General features: G+C 34.6%; 2 protein-coding genes across 2 annotated transcripts; both read right to left on the minus strand.

Moving 5' to 3' along the window:
- Positions 1 to 827: 827 nt before the first annotated feature.
- Positions 828 to 1682, minus strand: LOC125810944 (basic leucine zipper 43-like). The gene has a single exon (XM_049490448.1). It carries the CDS (start codon positions 1585 to 1587, stop codon positions 1045 to 1047), a length of 543 nt encoding a protein of 180 aa, XP_049346405.1. The 5' UTR covers positions 1588 to 1682; the 3' UTR covers positions 828 to 1044.
- An 11797-nt stretch (positions 1683 to 13479) lies between these two features.
- Positions 13480 to 15652, minus strand: LOC125810964 (uncharacterized). The gene is made up of 2 exons (XM_049490462.1): positions 14561 to 15652; positions 13480 to 13685 (listed from the first exon to the last, which is right to left on the minus strand). The coding sequence occupies exons 1-2, from the start codon at positions 15650 to 15652 to the stop codon at positions 13611 to 13613; spliced, it is 1167 nt and encodes a 388-aa protein (XP_049346419.1). The 3' UTR covers positions 13480 to 13610.

Below are 15652 nucleotides of genomic sequence, written 5' to 3' on the forward strand. Positions count from 1 at the left end.
GTGTGTCAAGCCCCACTTGTGGGATTTCACCGGTATATTGTTGTAGATAGGCTAGCAAAATAAGTTTTGACACTTGTATTGTGATATACCTAGGAAGTGAATGTTAAATATGATATATTTACATTTTTTCAAAAGTTCAGGTTTTAATTGAGAGGAGGAACCAGTGCAAATCACTAAAAAGGGAGGTGATACCTGTACTACAAAAACATGACGGAAAATATTCATAAGAAATTGTAGAATGGGAGTTCACACTGTTGTTGGACTTTGTTGATTAGTGTTACTGGTAATTGTTGATTGCCCCATGAATGTGCTCTTTTTCATCTTTTGCATAAGGAAGAAGTAGGATTGAGTCACATTTACTATAGTTGTGCTTGTATGCGAGTAGGTTGTGATAAAATGACATACTTGAATAAACTCTGAAACTCTGAAGATAACAATTAAAGCTAGGAACAGTGAATTCTGGAATCAGTGGACTGCTTTATGACATGTTTCTCGTGTTCAGGGTATGCTTGCCGTAAACAACCTGACAGGCACAACCCTCTCTCTTGTCGTCCTGTTTAACTATCTTAGGCATGCAACTTTCAAAGGAAAAAAAAATCTCCCACTGTACTTGGCCAATTCCATTGACTAAGCTGCTTTAGTGGAAGGTTCCTGGTGTTTCTCTTCCCATTTTTTCTGTTGCAGATTCATTACTGATTTTAAAAAATCAATCCGGTAGACTTGCATAGGTCACTTGCTATCTCATTGTTTCTTACCATTTCTTCTTTATGAATAGAGATGGATTTTCTTCTTTATCTGTTAATGTATGTATAGTGAAACTAGCATCATGAACAGCATAAGGAAGGGGATTTTTATTGAATAGCATATCAGCACAAGAAGAAAGGAGATACAGTAAAAACTAAATTCATTGCCTTCATCTTGTCAACATAGAGATAAGAGGGAAAACTCAAATTGTGGCCACCATCCCAACAACAAATATATAACAAGGAAATCAAAACCACGGCCTTATCCCAACCAGCATAACTTCCATTTTAATCTAATTAGTTATTCATTTTGAGGTAAACCACTGCAAGGTTCATTCTCAAGAGCTCTTGAGCTAGGACAAGGACTACTAAACTGCATGCCAGCGATCATTTGGCGAAGTTCTGAAGCTTCGTTTTTCAGTTGAGCATTTTCTTGAAGTACTTGATCATGGCGCTCAGAAGCATGATTTAGTTTGTCCAGGAGCTGGTGATTCTCATTTCGGAGCCAAACAACCTGTGCCCAAAGCTCATCTAGGTGCCTCTGCTTGCGCATGCGTGATCTCCGTGCAGACTCTCTATTAGATATCATTCTCCTCTGTTTGCGTTCATTTATAAGAGTCCACTGTTGTTCATCAGCTTCATCAGATGTAGAGTTACTGTTGAAACATGTTAGTTGTGGATTGAGGTCTTGAACTTGAGGAGTGATCTGAAGATGATACAAAGGATTCAAGAGCGTATTTAGCTGAAATGTGGATGGGTTATAGTTCACACAAGATTGAGATGGGAATTGAGTTGGGTTAGAAGGAAGTAGGTAATAGAAGTCTGTGACATCAGTGGGTTGCATGGCTTAAAATTATATTAGTTTACAAGGACAATTTTTTGATTTAGATCTTAATGGAGGGTCAAGCAAAAGAAATTGGCTTTGAAGTGCGAATGGTAACGTGAGCAGGAGGGGGGCTACTTAAAGGATTAGGAAAAAGTTAGACGGTCCCATATCAATTAGATACAGTAAAGTTTCTTGAATATGAAATCATCATAATATAATGCTGAACATGTGCATGTGCGCATGATAACATCTGAGGGTCATACGGAGAAAATATTTACTCCATGAACATATGTTTTACTTAATCTGCTACATGGACATATACTCGACATGAAGGGCAATCCAGGTAGACCAACTCAGCATTATTGCCAGGCCAATACAATCCATGATGTTTTCGCTCTATGATGGTTTTTGACAACAATGGTAACTGCCGTAAAAGAGGAGTTTATGAGGTTTGTGAAGGCAAGCCATATTCTGTAAGTGGAAAGATCACACACTTAATAAGTTGATGACTCAACAACCACAACATGATTTAAAAAATATACATAATATGTGTATAGCTCCTCCTATGCATAGCAGTACTGACTTACAATCACTTATGGCAATTTAGTCGTGAATATGAGGTGCTTCATATTCATGCTACTTGCATTATTCACCACAAACTCTAGATTGTCATCAAGGAAAGGTGATTTTCTGCAGAGCTTGTTGTAATTAGTCACCATACACTTTCTTTATCATAGGTGATAAAGCTGGAGTAAAGTTCAGTAAATGTGATTGTATTTCCAACCTAATGGACCGAATGAAAGTGATTTTTCCATTTTTTTTTGTAATTTAGGAAAATTAACTCATCATCAACTAGATTCAATATTTCATAGCATTCATGAAATCAGATTGGCAGTATCAAGCTGCTTGATTAGTTTAAAATAACTAGGGACTCCTTACTGATTTGTGCTTCATTCTTGTTTAAAAACACCCGTTCAGGATTGATTAATCTGAAGAAACACGCTGAGCTTCTCCCAGCTTTGTAAAACAAAAGTTCTCTTAAGATCAGTAAGATGATTAATAATTTTCCCGAAATAGGAAAATAAGAATAACTTAAGCTTATTAAAGTCAAGATAGATTCAATGTTTTCCTCCGAGTTTCTTATAGGGTTCCTTATTGTCTCAGCAAGAACTTGCCTTTATGCTTTTGCAGCAATTGTTCACTGCATTTTCCTCTGGCTTCTGTTTCTTAGAGGTCAAAATTTCTTAGCTGTACACAGTGTCGAGATTTACTCATATGATTAAAGTCATGTTTTTCGGTTGGTGGTGGAAGGAAGAGGTGGTAAGATATGGATGGGATTTGAAATCCAGTCTTCCACTATGAGATTTTTTTTTGCAATGCATCCAAAACCAGAACTTCCTCAGTACTTAGGGATAATGCTCTTCCCCCTTTCAGGTGGGTCTGTTGAGTGGACTGAATGGTCAAGAATATAATTACACAAATATTGACTCCTCTTTCTATTCCTGTCTTCGAATTGTTTTGCCTTTGTTGCATTTCTTTCCGTCCTATACTTTATATGCTTTAGCTTTTAAATGAACGTCTTTTCCTATATGACCAATTCTGGTGTTTGGGTGATTGATATAGATCACTGTGGAGTGTACTTATACATATACGGTACGTTTGGATTTCTCTTGTATTGAGGACTGTTTGAGCTGGACCTTGTACATTTTAGTATTTTGCCATCAAGTTCAGTTAGTAAGGTCCCAATTAATTCTCTGATCTTCTTGTTTTACTCTCTTTTGGCTGTGTTTTACATACATAGACTCGAAATTGGTTAAATTTTCTAATATTCAAGTAAAACAACAACATTTCCACTTGCTCGGCAATCAACTAAGGTGGGAGATACAACACACTTGGAAAGTGAGAAAGATCGCTAGTTTCTTTTCATGTTTATTCCTTCATATCTTTAATTGATGTCCTTGCGGAAAATTCATGCATCAGATGTCGAAATCCGTTTGGTGTCGAAATTTGTTTGGTGTCCTCTCATTTGGTACACTTTTGAAACGCCTGTGTTTCGAAAAAAAAATACAGTGAAAAAGGTGTACTTTATGTGTTCTTGTCGTCTTCAGAAGAAAAGCTTGCTAGGTTGGAAACTCCTTGCAACAGTAAAATGTATGATTATTAGGGTGTTTTTCTATGTTATTGGTCAAAATGTTAGAAAAATATTTTCTCTAAGAAAATAAATTATTTAAAAATATGGAAAATAACTTTCCGAATAGAAGTAGGAAAAATATGTTACATAAGTGGTCATTGTCTCCTCTCCACCCACCTAATCCTCCAACCCCTACCCCTTGATCATCCCACCCACCACCACCCCGATCCCCCACTCACCATTCCATCTCGCCTCATAGTGTTTTGCTAGATAACATATGAATATTGTTGGGATTATATTTTCTTGCTTAACTTACCCAACACTCGTACTCCCTCCGTCCCTATTTACTTGTCCATATTTCCTTTTTTAGTTGTCCCTATTTAGTTGTCCATTTTGACAAATCAAGAAAGGACAACAATTTTTTTCCTATTATACCCTTATTTACACTTCTTGAAAATTGTAAAAGTGTATGTTGTTTCCCTCCAATTTATTTCACTTGAATTCAAATAAGTGGTTGTAATTTTGAATTGAAAAGTTGTCATAAGGGTAAAATTGTAACTTCACTGTGCTAATCATTGTTGCCTTAATCTGTGTGCCATTTCTAAAGTGGACAACTAAAAAGGGACGGAGGGAGTAATAAGCAAGAAATCTATTTATTTTTCAAGAAATCATTTTCCGTGGAAAACATTACCAAACACACCACAATACTGAAAGATATTGCCCACTTAAGAAGCTGGTGCATGTCAGCATATCTTATCTATCTTCCCGTAATTATGGCCATGTCCCGCTATTTTACCGCTTATGCCCTTCAGATAGCAAATCTTTCTCATCAAAATTCATAAAAAAATAGGAAATTGGGAATGCAGGAATACAAGTAATTGGGACAGTGCCCTAAACTATCGGCCAAGGTCTTGCACGAAGGGGTACTTGATTTAACATCTGCCTCATTTGATATCAAATTCTCTAGATTATCTGCTAAAAAGGTACAAAAGCTGGTAGACAAAGAAAACAGAGATGCACGGTAGGTTTCTGCAGGGGGACCCTGCTAATAAGGCGCGCGTGGCTGTCGTGTGCAATTCTATGGCCAATTGGCTACCAATCACATCAACAGAAGCCATAGTTTTTTAATGCTTCAGGTGCCGTGGTCATCATGACGGGGAACTCAATTTGTGGTACTGTCACTTGTACCTGATATGCCCATTATTGCACCCCACTGACGTACCTTATTCAACTTCCCTTTCTTTTCCTCTTTCAAAAGGTAGTGAGAGCACATAAGTTCTTCACAACAATCATGTGTTCAACCCAATCAAGTTTTTGTCCCGACTAGGTGGGAATTGTGGCTTAGTTTTACTTCCCTATTGGTCATTTTTCTTCATCCTTAAGCCTCAATAATTGATTATCTTTTAATCAAGTATTAGCTTTATAATTTATTTGACTGGTTGATCTTTATCATCATAAAATTAATCTGCATGACGGGTACTCCATTTGAGTTCTTATTAAAGGTTGGCTCTCCAAAAAATTGAACTGGGACGAAAGTCCCTGGATCTTCTAATGGGCAGAAAGTGACTTTAGAAAGAGACAATTTTTGATAATTTTGTTATATACTACTTAAAAGTTGTGGTTGTGTTAGTGTAACTGTTTTGGCCTTTTTGGTGATGCAAATCAAGTTTTAAAATCAGGAATGGATAAGAATGGGTTTGTGTTGTATAAAAGCAGAGAGCAAATTAAAGTTGCTTGATGATCTATTTCGTCACGCATGAGACCTACCTGCTACCTTAGTACATCTGTTAGCGCGATTCTGGACCCAATTGATAATTTTTTAGCTTTAAATATAGGGCCACTTTGAAATATGGTACAAAGACAAGTTAATTTCGTTATTGCTAGTAGTATTAAAACAATTTTATTTCTGGATTACATGCTTTGTTAATTGATTGTTGGTTGTTATAGACTTCTCTGTAGTCTGTACTATTCATTGCCTGTTTTATAAGAATTGCTGTTAACCTTTTTGTTATGGCTTTATTTTACTCTGCATGCATAATCAATCTATTTAATTGTGAAGAAAGTTCACCAACCTAAGAATTTCCTTACTGGGACTGTTCCAGCTTTTATGTTTAACACCATAAATAGTTGATCCAAAAAGATAGATGATTAATTGTTATCATTAATTAGGTCGTTGACTATAAATAGATTGGTCAGGACAGGATAAGTTCTTCATGTGCTTACCCTTTTTCATCTCCTTTTTTTTCCAGCTTAAAGTAACGTTAGAATGGACTATTAAACTATTCCCAAGTTGAATGCTTGTATCTTTTGTTGCTTAACATGTTTAATAACATTGACACCTCAAGGTGCAAAGCATAAAGTTTGATAAGTTGTGTGATGGTGCTACATTTCATTACTATTTACTTGGAGTTTTGGGAATATCATTGAAGTTTGCTTACGTACTTGTTAAGGTCTAAATATAATCCACTATGAATTGTGGAGAATAAAGGTGTTTTAATTTTTCTTTAAGCAAATGGATTTTCTTTTTAATTATCCTCATGGTTTTGATTACTGTTGCTGTTGTCGTAAAGCTCATCATTTTAAATTGTTCTGAAAACATTGTTCTTAGCCGTTTATGTAAGTACTAGTCTCTGAAAACATACGTTGTACATTATTCTAGACAATGACATATTCATCACATCTTCCACACAATCAAATATGCAACCATATTGAAATAAACATCTTAACTATCCATTGAGGATATTGATCTCTATGATATTATAGATGGAGAAACTCACAAATATTGTGAAAGAAAAGCAACTACTATATGATAAATGCTTGTACATTTTGATTTAGTAATCTACTGAATAAAAATAGATCAAATAAAATAATAATAAATTATTGTAATTGATTAAGAAAAATATAGAGAACTTTCACATATGTAAGAGATATTAGGCAAGACAAAACATTAGTTAATTATCTCAATTTTTCTTTTCAAGGAAATCAACAAGACCTTTCTTTTGTAATGGAAGATTATGTAGTTTTTTCTTGTAAAGATGGGTTTTAAATAGGAGAAAATAATTAATTAAATTGGAGAATTGCAACTTAAATTTTATGTAAGAAATTAAATGAAAGAAAGTGAATGAAAAGAAATAAAGTCTAAAACGTATGTCTTTACTTATTTCACCAATAGCTAGAGGCCTTAGTAGATGAATATGGTCAATAACTCAATTTATTAAAGTTCGTGGAGTTTTGGCTAAAATCATTCCTCAACTATGACTCAAGTCTAATGTACATCCTTATATTATCTAAGTGAGCAAAATGCATTCTTATACTATTCAAAAAGTAACAAGTATCATCCTTCAGATTATTTTTGTTATGAAACTGATTAAACCAATTAAAAAAAAGATATGTTTTAATTTGTTCATCATGTCTTAGCCACGACAAGAAGATCAAAGGTATCTAAAAAGAATAAGGATATTGGATAGAAATGAATCTTTCATTCTCAGAATTTAAATTTTGTGTGTTGTTAGTTTATATGTTTTTTGCATTATCAAGTAAATTGACTTGCAACAATACACAAGTCTTGAAATATTTATACAGTAGGTTTCGATGTTTAGAAAGATTCTGTAAAAAAAATTCATTTTACAATGCAATTCACAATTTATATAATGTACAGAAATGTTGGAAATTTAGTGAAATTACGTAGCCATTTAGTTATGAAAAAAAATATATAATTACTTTTATTTGAATTTTTTGAAGTTGGAGTTGTATTTGGTCATACTATTTACAAAGAATATTTAAAATTTGAATATATTTTATCTAAATATGATTTAAACACTCAATTTTTAAAAATTAGAAAAATCACCCAACTTGACTAGCTTAACCATGTGTACATTTATTCATTCGACTTGACACATTCTTTTGTTGTTGGCGTGAGTTTCTTAAAAAAATAGACAGAAGTATGAATCTTGCAACTTTTTGAATAGTACAAGGATGATTTTTGTTCATTTATATAACACAAGGATGTACTTTAGATTTAAGTCATAATTATTAAGTTACCCTTCAAATTCTTCAGATTTTCTATTTTCAAAAGGTGTTGTCAATAAAGATTTTATAGGATTATTTTAGTAATCTAACTTTTTTACTTTGTTGTTTCACACTTTTAATATAATATGATATGATTAATGAAACTTAGAACTATCAGAACCAATTATTCTGTTTCTTAACCCTGTTTTCTTGATTTTGTTGTTTGGTTGAGAACAAATTATCCTAGGATTATATCCCACCATGTATATGAAATTACTTATTTTATCACTATGATATAAATGGTGGATAAATAACCCAATAACTAAGGTAGCAGAATACATAACTTAATCTGTAAGGTGGAAAGGAAAAGCAATAAAGAAAAGGAAGTTAATAAACACTTCGAATACATACGTAGGCACAAATATGACTGATTTTTGTGTCAATTTTGTCAAGTTGTACTGTGACAAACAGCTCAATCAATTGCCGACATGTTTTATCTGAAAAGTATTCAGATGAAAAATCTTGGAATTATATTTACCCTATTGAGATTTCTAGTCTACTGGAAATTTAGTTGCAGTAGCATCAAAGTGAATTTGATGTGCACCCAATTCCAGAGACATTGTTGATATTGTGGCTGCTTCTAATGTAGCTTTGTTTTTAGTGCTGCTTACTCTACTCTATTTGGTAATTTTAGAGTATTTTTATTTCCTTTACTTTGATGATAGAAATATTAGAATAGAATTATACTCAACATGACAATGATGAAAATATCTTTTATTGATATTTTTGCAATTTCTTGAGATCTTGGAATGAATCTTCATACTACTAGACATTCTTAGGCTACCCTAAGAGACGTGTTGGAATGAAGCTACACTATCTTTTTTATGTTTAGCTGAGGCCTACCTTCGTAACTAGGGTCATGAAGTTGCTACTTGATTAATAGTTGAACATGTTTGATAAACTTGGGGCTTATATTATGCAAAACCTTGAAGTACAAGGACAAAAATGACAAATTTATGTTGTGTTGTTCTGATCTACTGACCACTAAAATGAACCAAGGGGTCTGGATTTTGACTCTACTCTAATGATTTTTTACTTTTTTCCGTTGGTATGTTCTATATTAATTGTCAAGTTTTACTTTTCGAGAGTCTAATTGATTATTTTTTAGTGTTGAATTGCATAAATTAATTCTATATCTTAAAACCACAATTTACATATCTAAAATTATATGAAAAGTACTATCAATTATAATATGATAAAAAAAATTAATTATTAATTAAAGTTCATATAGTTTAATCTTTGAAAAATAAAACATAACAAGTATTTTGAGATTGAACAAGTAGCACTTAAAAAGACTGCCCACGCATACAAAAATTCAATCCCACAATGATTGAAAAAATAATTTTCAGTGCCCCACTGTTTTGAAAAATACACTAGTGACAAAAATAGAGGGGTAGAATGTTGAACCAGAGGCCACTTGCAAGAGAGCCCATACCATATACTATTAGGTTTCTAGAGGATTTTACTTGGTTTGCTTTGCCTCTGTGGGTATTTGAAGAGCCAGACTTTACCTCTAGTATTTTTAAATGACGGCTTGGGATATATTATTACTTCTTTTTCTTTCTTATCCCTTTCTAATCTAAAACTAAATTTTATTTATTGGGGACAGTGGTATATGACTATAACTACAGTACTAACGGGCAAAAACGTTGCCAAGTTATTTAAGTGGAAAATATCTTGACTTAGAAAAAAAATTAGTTTAGTAACCAAAAAGTCATTAAGCTAGATCAAAAGTAATGAGAAGCAGGATTAATTCCTGAACATATTACTCTTGTCAGTGACTTTCTTTGTCTTCTACTTGTGCCTGACAAAGATTTAGAGTAGCTAGGTATAGCCTCGACTATCATCAAATAGGAAACAAGAAAAATTAGATCAACCCTAATTAGACTAACTAAGGTTGTGGTGGAACAGTGACTACTCTTTCATTCTTAATCAAAATCTTGGTTTCGACTCCACTTTCCCAGAATGAATTCAAATTTAGTTGGCTCGAATGTAGAACTTGGTCCAAACATCAAAGACAGATAATTTGTTTTCCCTTACTATATTGAAACACAAGTTAGACGAGTAAAGTTGTAATACTCTCCATAATTATTCTTATATAAACGTTGAATGAGTTGTGTCATGACTCACTTTTCGGATCAGTTTATTTTGATGGATTCAAAATTGACCCAAATTCATGCATTATCTCAATAAAGAAGCAGTCGTATCTGAGAAGAAATAAACTTCAGCAAACATGTTGGTTGATGTTAAGAAAAACGTTTAAAGCAAAATAAAGTAGCCAGAAAGTGTTTTTCTTCAATAAAGCTCTCGTATACTGTAATTTGAAAAACATTTTGCTTTTTCGACTCTCTTTTCTTTTTAAAATACTTTTCTTTTTCTTCTTATCTTTGCTTCTTCTTCTTTCTTTCTTTTTTCCCACCCTTTTGGCAATATCCGAATCACATACTAATATAGTAAATGATACAGAAGTTTAACCAACAATTCGGCATATATTAGATTATTATCCGTATGATTATATATTTCCGTGTAAAGCTACTCTATAATATTAATCTCTTTTATTACAATTCATTTTATACATTGATTAATAAATTAATTTGCATCAGAGAGCGGTTTTAATATTTGAATTCACAAAAAAGACGGATGATTTCGGCTTCCAAAATGGTCTCTCAAGAGTCAAGATGTTGAGAAATCCACCCAAAATATGAAAACATAAATAAATCGCAAAACAGTACCGAAATTATCACCGGGAGAGCATATAAATAACTTACGAGAACAAAATATCTAATTAAATTCTCGGATAAATTAGATTGGCATAATATGTCTTTTAACTTGACATTATTTCATAAATATGCCCTCCAACTTTGGGTGTGTTATAAAATTGAACAAGTAGACACACAAGTCCTATGTGACATAATACACGTAAGACACCATGTTGGACATGACTTTATACAAGTTTAATTGTCTACTTGCTCACACACAAAGTTGGAGAACATAAATATAAAATGACTCCAAGTTAAACGGGCATATTATGTATTATGCCAATTAGATTTGACAGAAAACAAGTATGGCTACTTTAGGTACTTCAACTTTTGATTAGGTTAACTCAAAATGTATTTGATCAAGGGAAGGAAGGAATCAGTAACGTACAGCCTGAAAATTGCAAATTTACATCCAAAAGTTCATTCACCAGAGTCACCCAGCAACCACAATCTGAATAGCTTGGCCAAAAAAGAACTTGGGTGTTGAATGCAGCTAACCGTAATTTAGCTTACCTTTTATGAAAATGAAATAAAAAATGTTCTAATGTTGGTCATTGGTCCAGTAAGATGCGAGTAACACTATTACGTTCATCAATATGAGACTCCTTTCGTCAAGGTTAGGCAATGGTCAAGTAAGATTACAAATGCAGGTCTTCTAAAATTGAATTTAGAAAAGGCACTTGATCATATGGGGCTTCCTCCTAAACCAAAGAAGAGATGGCCTTTGAAAGAAGATGGCTTAACTGGATAAAATTTTATCAATGGAGCCACTGAGAGCTTCTTTTCTTCCCAAAAGGAAATTCAGATGAACTTGCTATTTATTTTTATGATGTTGGACCACTAAAGATCTGATTTTTCTTGGATTGGGGCAAAGGAGGCCTGCCTCACTAAAGATAACCTTCATAAAAGAGGGTTACCCTTATGAACAGATGTTATTTATGAGGAGGCCAAACGGAAACCACTAATACTACTCATCTTTTTTTTTTTTTTGGCACCCCATAACTGACTATGGCAGCCATTTCTCAACTTTGCCGGAATCAAATGGTCAATGTCCAGGAATATACATAAACTCTTTGGAGTCATTGGTATAGATAAGGTTGGACAAAGTAAGAAATAGCTGGTGGCATATGATTCCAGCTTGTATCTGGTTGGTGTTTTGCAGATAAAGGAACTCCTCTTCTTTTTTCCCCACCCCACCCCACTAGGAGGGGATCAATAGTGTTCCCACTTACCCTCCACTGACTTGAATCCTCAGCCTAACGGTTGATGGTGAAGGTACTCAACCATTTGAACAACCCTCACTTACCCAGATAAAGGAACTTGATATTTTGAAGGCAAACAAAAACCAGTACAGAGGATTAAGTTACATTATATCTTTTATTATTTCGCTTTCAATTCTTGTATAAAAAGGAATATGCAAATGAGGCATAAACTTCATTAGATTTCACATAGCCCCTCTAAAGATTAGAAGAGCGCTATACTTTTGATTCTTCGCTCACTTGATCAGAAAATTACAGCACCTTTGTGTCGTTTACTAATACAATTATTACCATTTTATTTAAAAGGACGGAGGACTTCAAAGTAAGACACAATAGTGAACTACCAAGTTAGCACATCCCACATTTTTATGGTCAATTTCCTTCTAGATCTCTTCCTATACCTTAAAAAATGTTTGAGAAAAGAAACTATTTGATTGGAGAAGGTGGTACTTGTCCATAGGTGGATAAGCTGATCTGATTATCATTCCCAAGACACCTAATCACCTGCCTTTTAATTATTTCGAAAAAATAACTAAGTATGCTGTCAAACAAGACCAATCTACCTCCCATCGATAAGTACTGCCTTCTCAATTTGTCCAACTTCTTCATAATCACAGCTATGATTTAGGGTAGATACATAATGCAGGCGACTACGATTGGAAATTGAGACAAAGTAGGTGAAGAGTAGAAAGAAATCACACAAACTGAAAGTAACATCTCATGGGAAGTAAAGAGTGAGCAACATAACCTCTACCAAGTTATATGGGAGAAGGTAACTCTGGAAACTGTGAAAATTAGAGTGAAATATACCTAAAAGAACCCCTTATGTTGGATTTGTTATGAGAAAAGCCAAAATCAAGAAGTTTAGAAGACAATGATTACTGCAAAATAAGGTAGGCTTAATCTCTGGGTAGAAAGATTTCACGAACTGTGTTCTTGACAGCATACTTAACTACTTTTTTATATTAATCGAAAAAGAAATGGACAAACATCCACCTACTTTGTGTCTCAACTCCCAGTAGTAGATGTGGTTGTGAAGTTGTAAAAACTAAGAACGACTCTCCTATTTCAAGAAAAGAGCGAGCAGAACAATTTCCACCGGGTCAGATAGGAAAAGAACTTCCAGGCAACTGCTGAGGCAGGTTTCTCCCATGGTAAAAACACTTGTATTTCCTTTATTTCCGACCTAGAGGTTTGGCAGTTCTAGTCGCCCAGGAGGATGTGAGAAAGAAGCACCCTGTGTCCTTGAAAATATATATCAGGAGCTTCTTGTTCAAATGATAATGGACATGTACCTAAGATCATGAGATGATTTTTCCTTTTCATTCTAAAAGTTAAGGAGGTTGCAATAGCTCAACACCAAACACATCATGACACAATAAAAAATTGAGAAACTGTTATAATTGGAAATTTGATACCCTATCATCTTAGTTATTGATAATTTGATATTGTATAAGTGGTACAAGAGACAACATATGAGTGTCACTCTTTGAGATGGGGGTAAGTAAATGTGGATCTTCCTTCATCAAGCAATGCTACAGCCTACAATGCATTAAAAATAGCTAAGAGTACCAGCATAAACTGGTCCGGGAAGATCTGAATAAACAAAGTATCATTTAAGGTGGTTCGCTTCAGCTGGACTGCTATTCATGATATTTGTTTGGCTTGGTTTTATCTCCAGATAAGGGGTATGGTTATGTTTAACAGCTGCTAATGTGTGCCAGAGAGTTGGAAGATGCTAATCATTTATTTAGTTGTGTGTCTCTTGACACAGTTATCGAATATGCTCCTTTATATACACAAAGTTGATGATGCCCCATGCCTCTAAAGGGAACTTATTTCAGCTGGTAAGGAAGGATACTGGCAAGCAGCACCAAAAGGGTTGGACCATGATTCCAGCTTGCATTTTTATGAATTGTTCGGAAAGAGAGAAACAACAAATGCTTCAACCCAAGGTTTTAACAGTAATATATAAAATAGAAATGCTTATATCTGTTAGCTTAAATTGAAATATATACACAATATAGACAATTAATTTGTACTCTTTAGCTCCTTACAGGAAGTATAGGGAGCTGGTGTATTTTGTATCCACTTTGTAGAGGTAGCACCCTCTTGGTGCTAATTTAGCCAATGTGATGAAATTCTTTTACTTGTCAAAAGAAAGCAGAAACTAAATGGCTCTAGAAGTTTTGATAAGAAAGTAGATATATATGATAAACACATGTGAAGACAACATGCTGCAAGTTACAAATCCAGAGATTTGATAATTATGTGAATATTGCATCACTATATGATGCAAAATCTTTAGTACAACTAGATATATTAGAAATATTAGAACACACTAAGGTCAAGATTCTGAAAAGCTTCCCCACCATATTACCAAGATAATGATTCAGCAACCAATATTTTCAAGCTGGAGAAGAAAAAAATCTCATAATTCTATGGTGTACACTTTCACCATCTCATTGAGAAAACAAAACCAACTCTAAATTTCCAAATAGTACTAAACTACTAACCTTTGAATATACAGAGATTTAGAGTTTTCATCATTTTTCAGTGGTAATCCAACTAGTTGTCTATGTGATACTCACAGAATAAAATTGGCAACTTTACATATATAGTACCAAAACTAAAAAGGTAAGGAAGAAAAAGGAAAATGATATGAAAAGATTTTCAACATGCTCAGCTAAAATGAGATTTGTACTACGTCCAGGAAATCTGTCAACAGAACAGAATTTGCAATGTTAGAGCACAGGTTCAAAATTGTATCTAACCTGAAAATCATTAACATGTCCTGGACCAGCACTCCTTCCATTTTCCCTCTCATAATCAGCATCATCCGTGGGCAACTCGTGGCGACAAACAGGACATGTATTACGGATATTTAGCCATGGCACAATACAATCACAATGGTAATAGTGAGAACAAGGCAACCTAGTCACTTTCTCCGTTGACAAAATCTCATCTTTGCAAACTGCACAAGCTGCATTGCTTCCTTTCAAATTTTCATCACTCACGACCAGCAAAGGAAGATTTTCCAGTACAGATTTAGCTGCTGGTGGACTACCCTTTAACCTCTCTTGGCTTCCAACAAAATCAAAAGTACCAAACCCACCGTCATCTTGAAGTATAACAGCATTGTGAAATTCAAGGCTCCTTTCGAGATCATTAACCGCCACCAGAAATTCCCATTCTAAATTCCTCACTTGCCCCTCTTCTCCGTCTTCACCCAAACCCAAATTTCCTTCTTCGGAAGAGAAATCAGAAGAAACAGAAATTTCTTCCATTCGTCCAATCAGATAACTCAGATTGTCCCCCCTCCCTTCAACCCTCTCAACTTCTTCCCACTCTGAATCTTCATCCAAAACCCCCTCATCACCAACCCGAAAACAGCTCCACAAATCCGGCACTCTCGAATCACCAATTTGGTGAATAACCCCCGAAATTACCTCCACATCTTCTGAATCGGACTCGGAGTCTACCCCAACGACCCGAAGTCCATCAAATTCAAACTCAAGCTCTACTTCTTCACCGTCTGTCAAAACCCTAACATTGGAATTGCTGTGAACAACACGGGGATGATCCGTAACGTAGTCATTTCGGGAGTCGAACAAATCGGTTACAAGGTCCACTTGGTCTTCATTGCCATAGAAGAAGGAACTAGGGTTTGCAATCAAGTCGGAGCGGTCGGACTCCGAATCAACGGATTCGGATTCGGGGCCCGAGTCAAAATCGTCAAAAGAGGGAATAAAGAAGGTAAGGTTAGAAGGAGAAAAGGAGTATGTGGGGTCCTCCTGTTCGACTTCGTTCTCGCTGAAATTGGTTGTCTGTACATGGAAACTATGTAGGCTATAATTCTCCGCCAT

The sequence above is a fragment of the Solanum verrucosum genome, unplaced genomic scaffold, assembly GCF_900185275.1.
Source record: "Solanum verrucosum unplaced genomic scaffold, falcon-dt-bn FXZP01000032.1, whole genome shotgun sequence".
Taxonomy (NCBI): Eukaryota; Viridiplantae; Streptophyta; class Magnoliopsida; order Solanales; family Solanaceae; genus Solanum; species Solanum verrucosum.

Coding starts and splice junctions, on each gene's coding strand:
- LOC125810964 (XM_049490462.1), bottom strand. CDS start 15,652: ATGGCGGAGAATTATAGCCTACATAGTTTCCATGTACAGACAACCAAT. Junction 13,686..14,560: donor GACATGTTAATGATTTTCAG/GTTAGATACAAT, acceptor TAAAAATGCAAG/CTGGAATCATGGTCCAACCC.
- LOC125810944 (XM_049490448.1), bottom strand. CDS start 1,587: ATGCAACCCACTGATGTCACAGACTTCTATTACCTACTTCCTTCTAAC.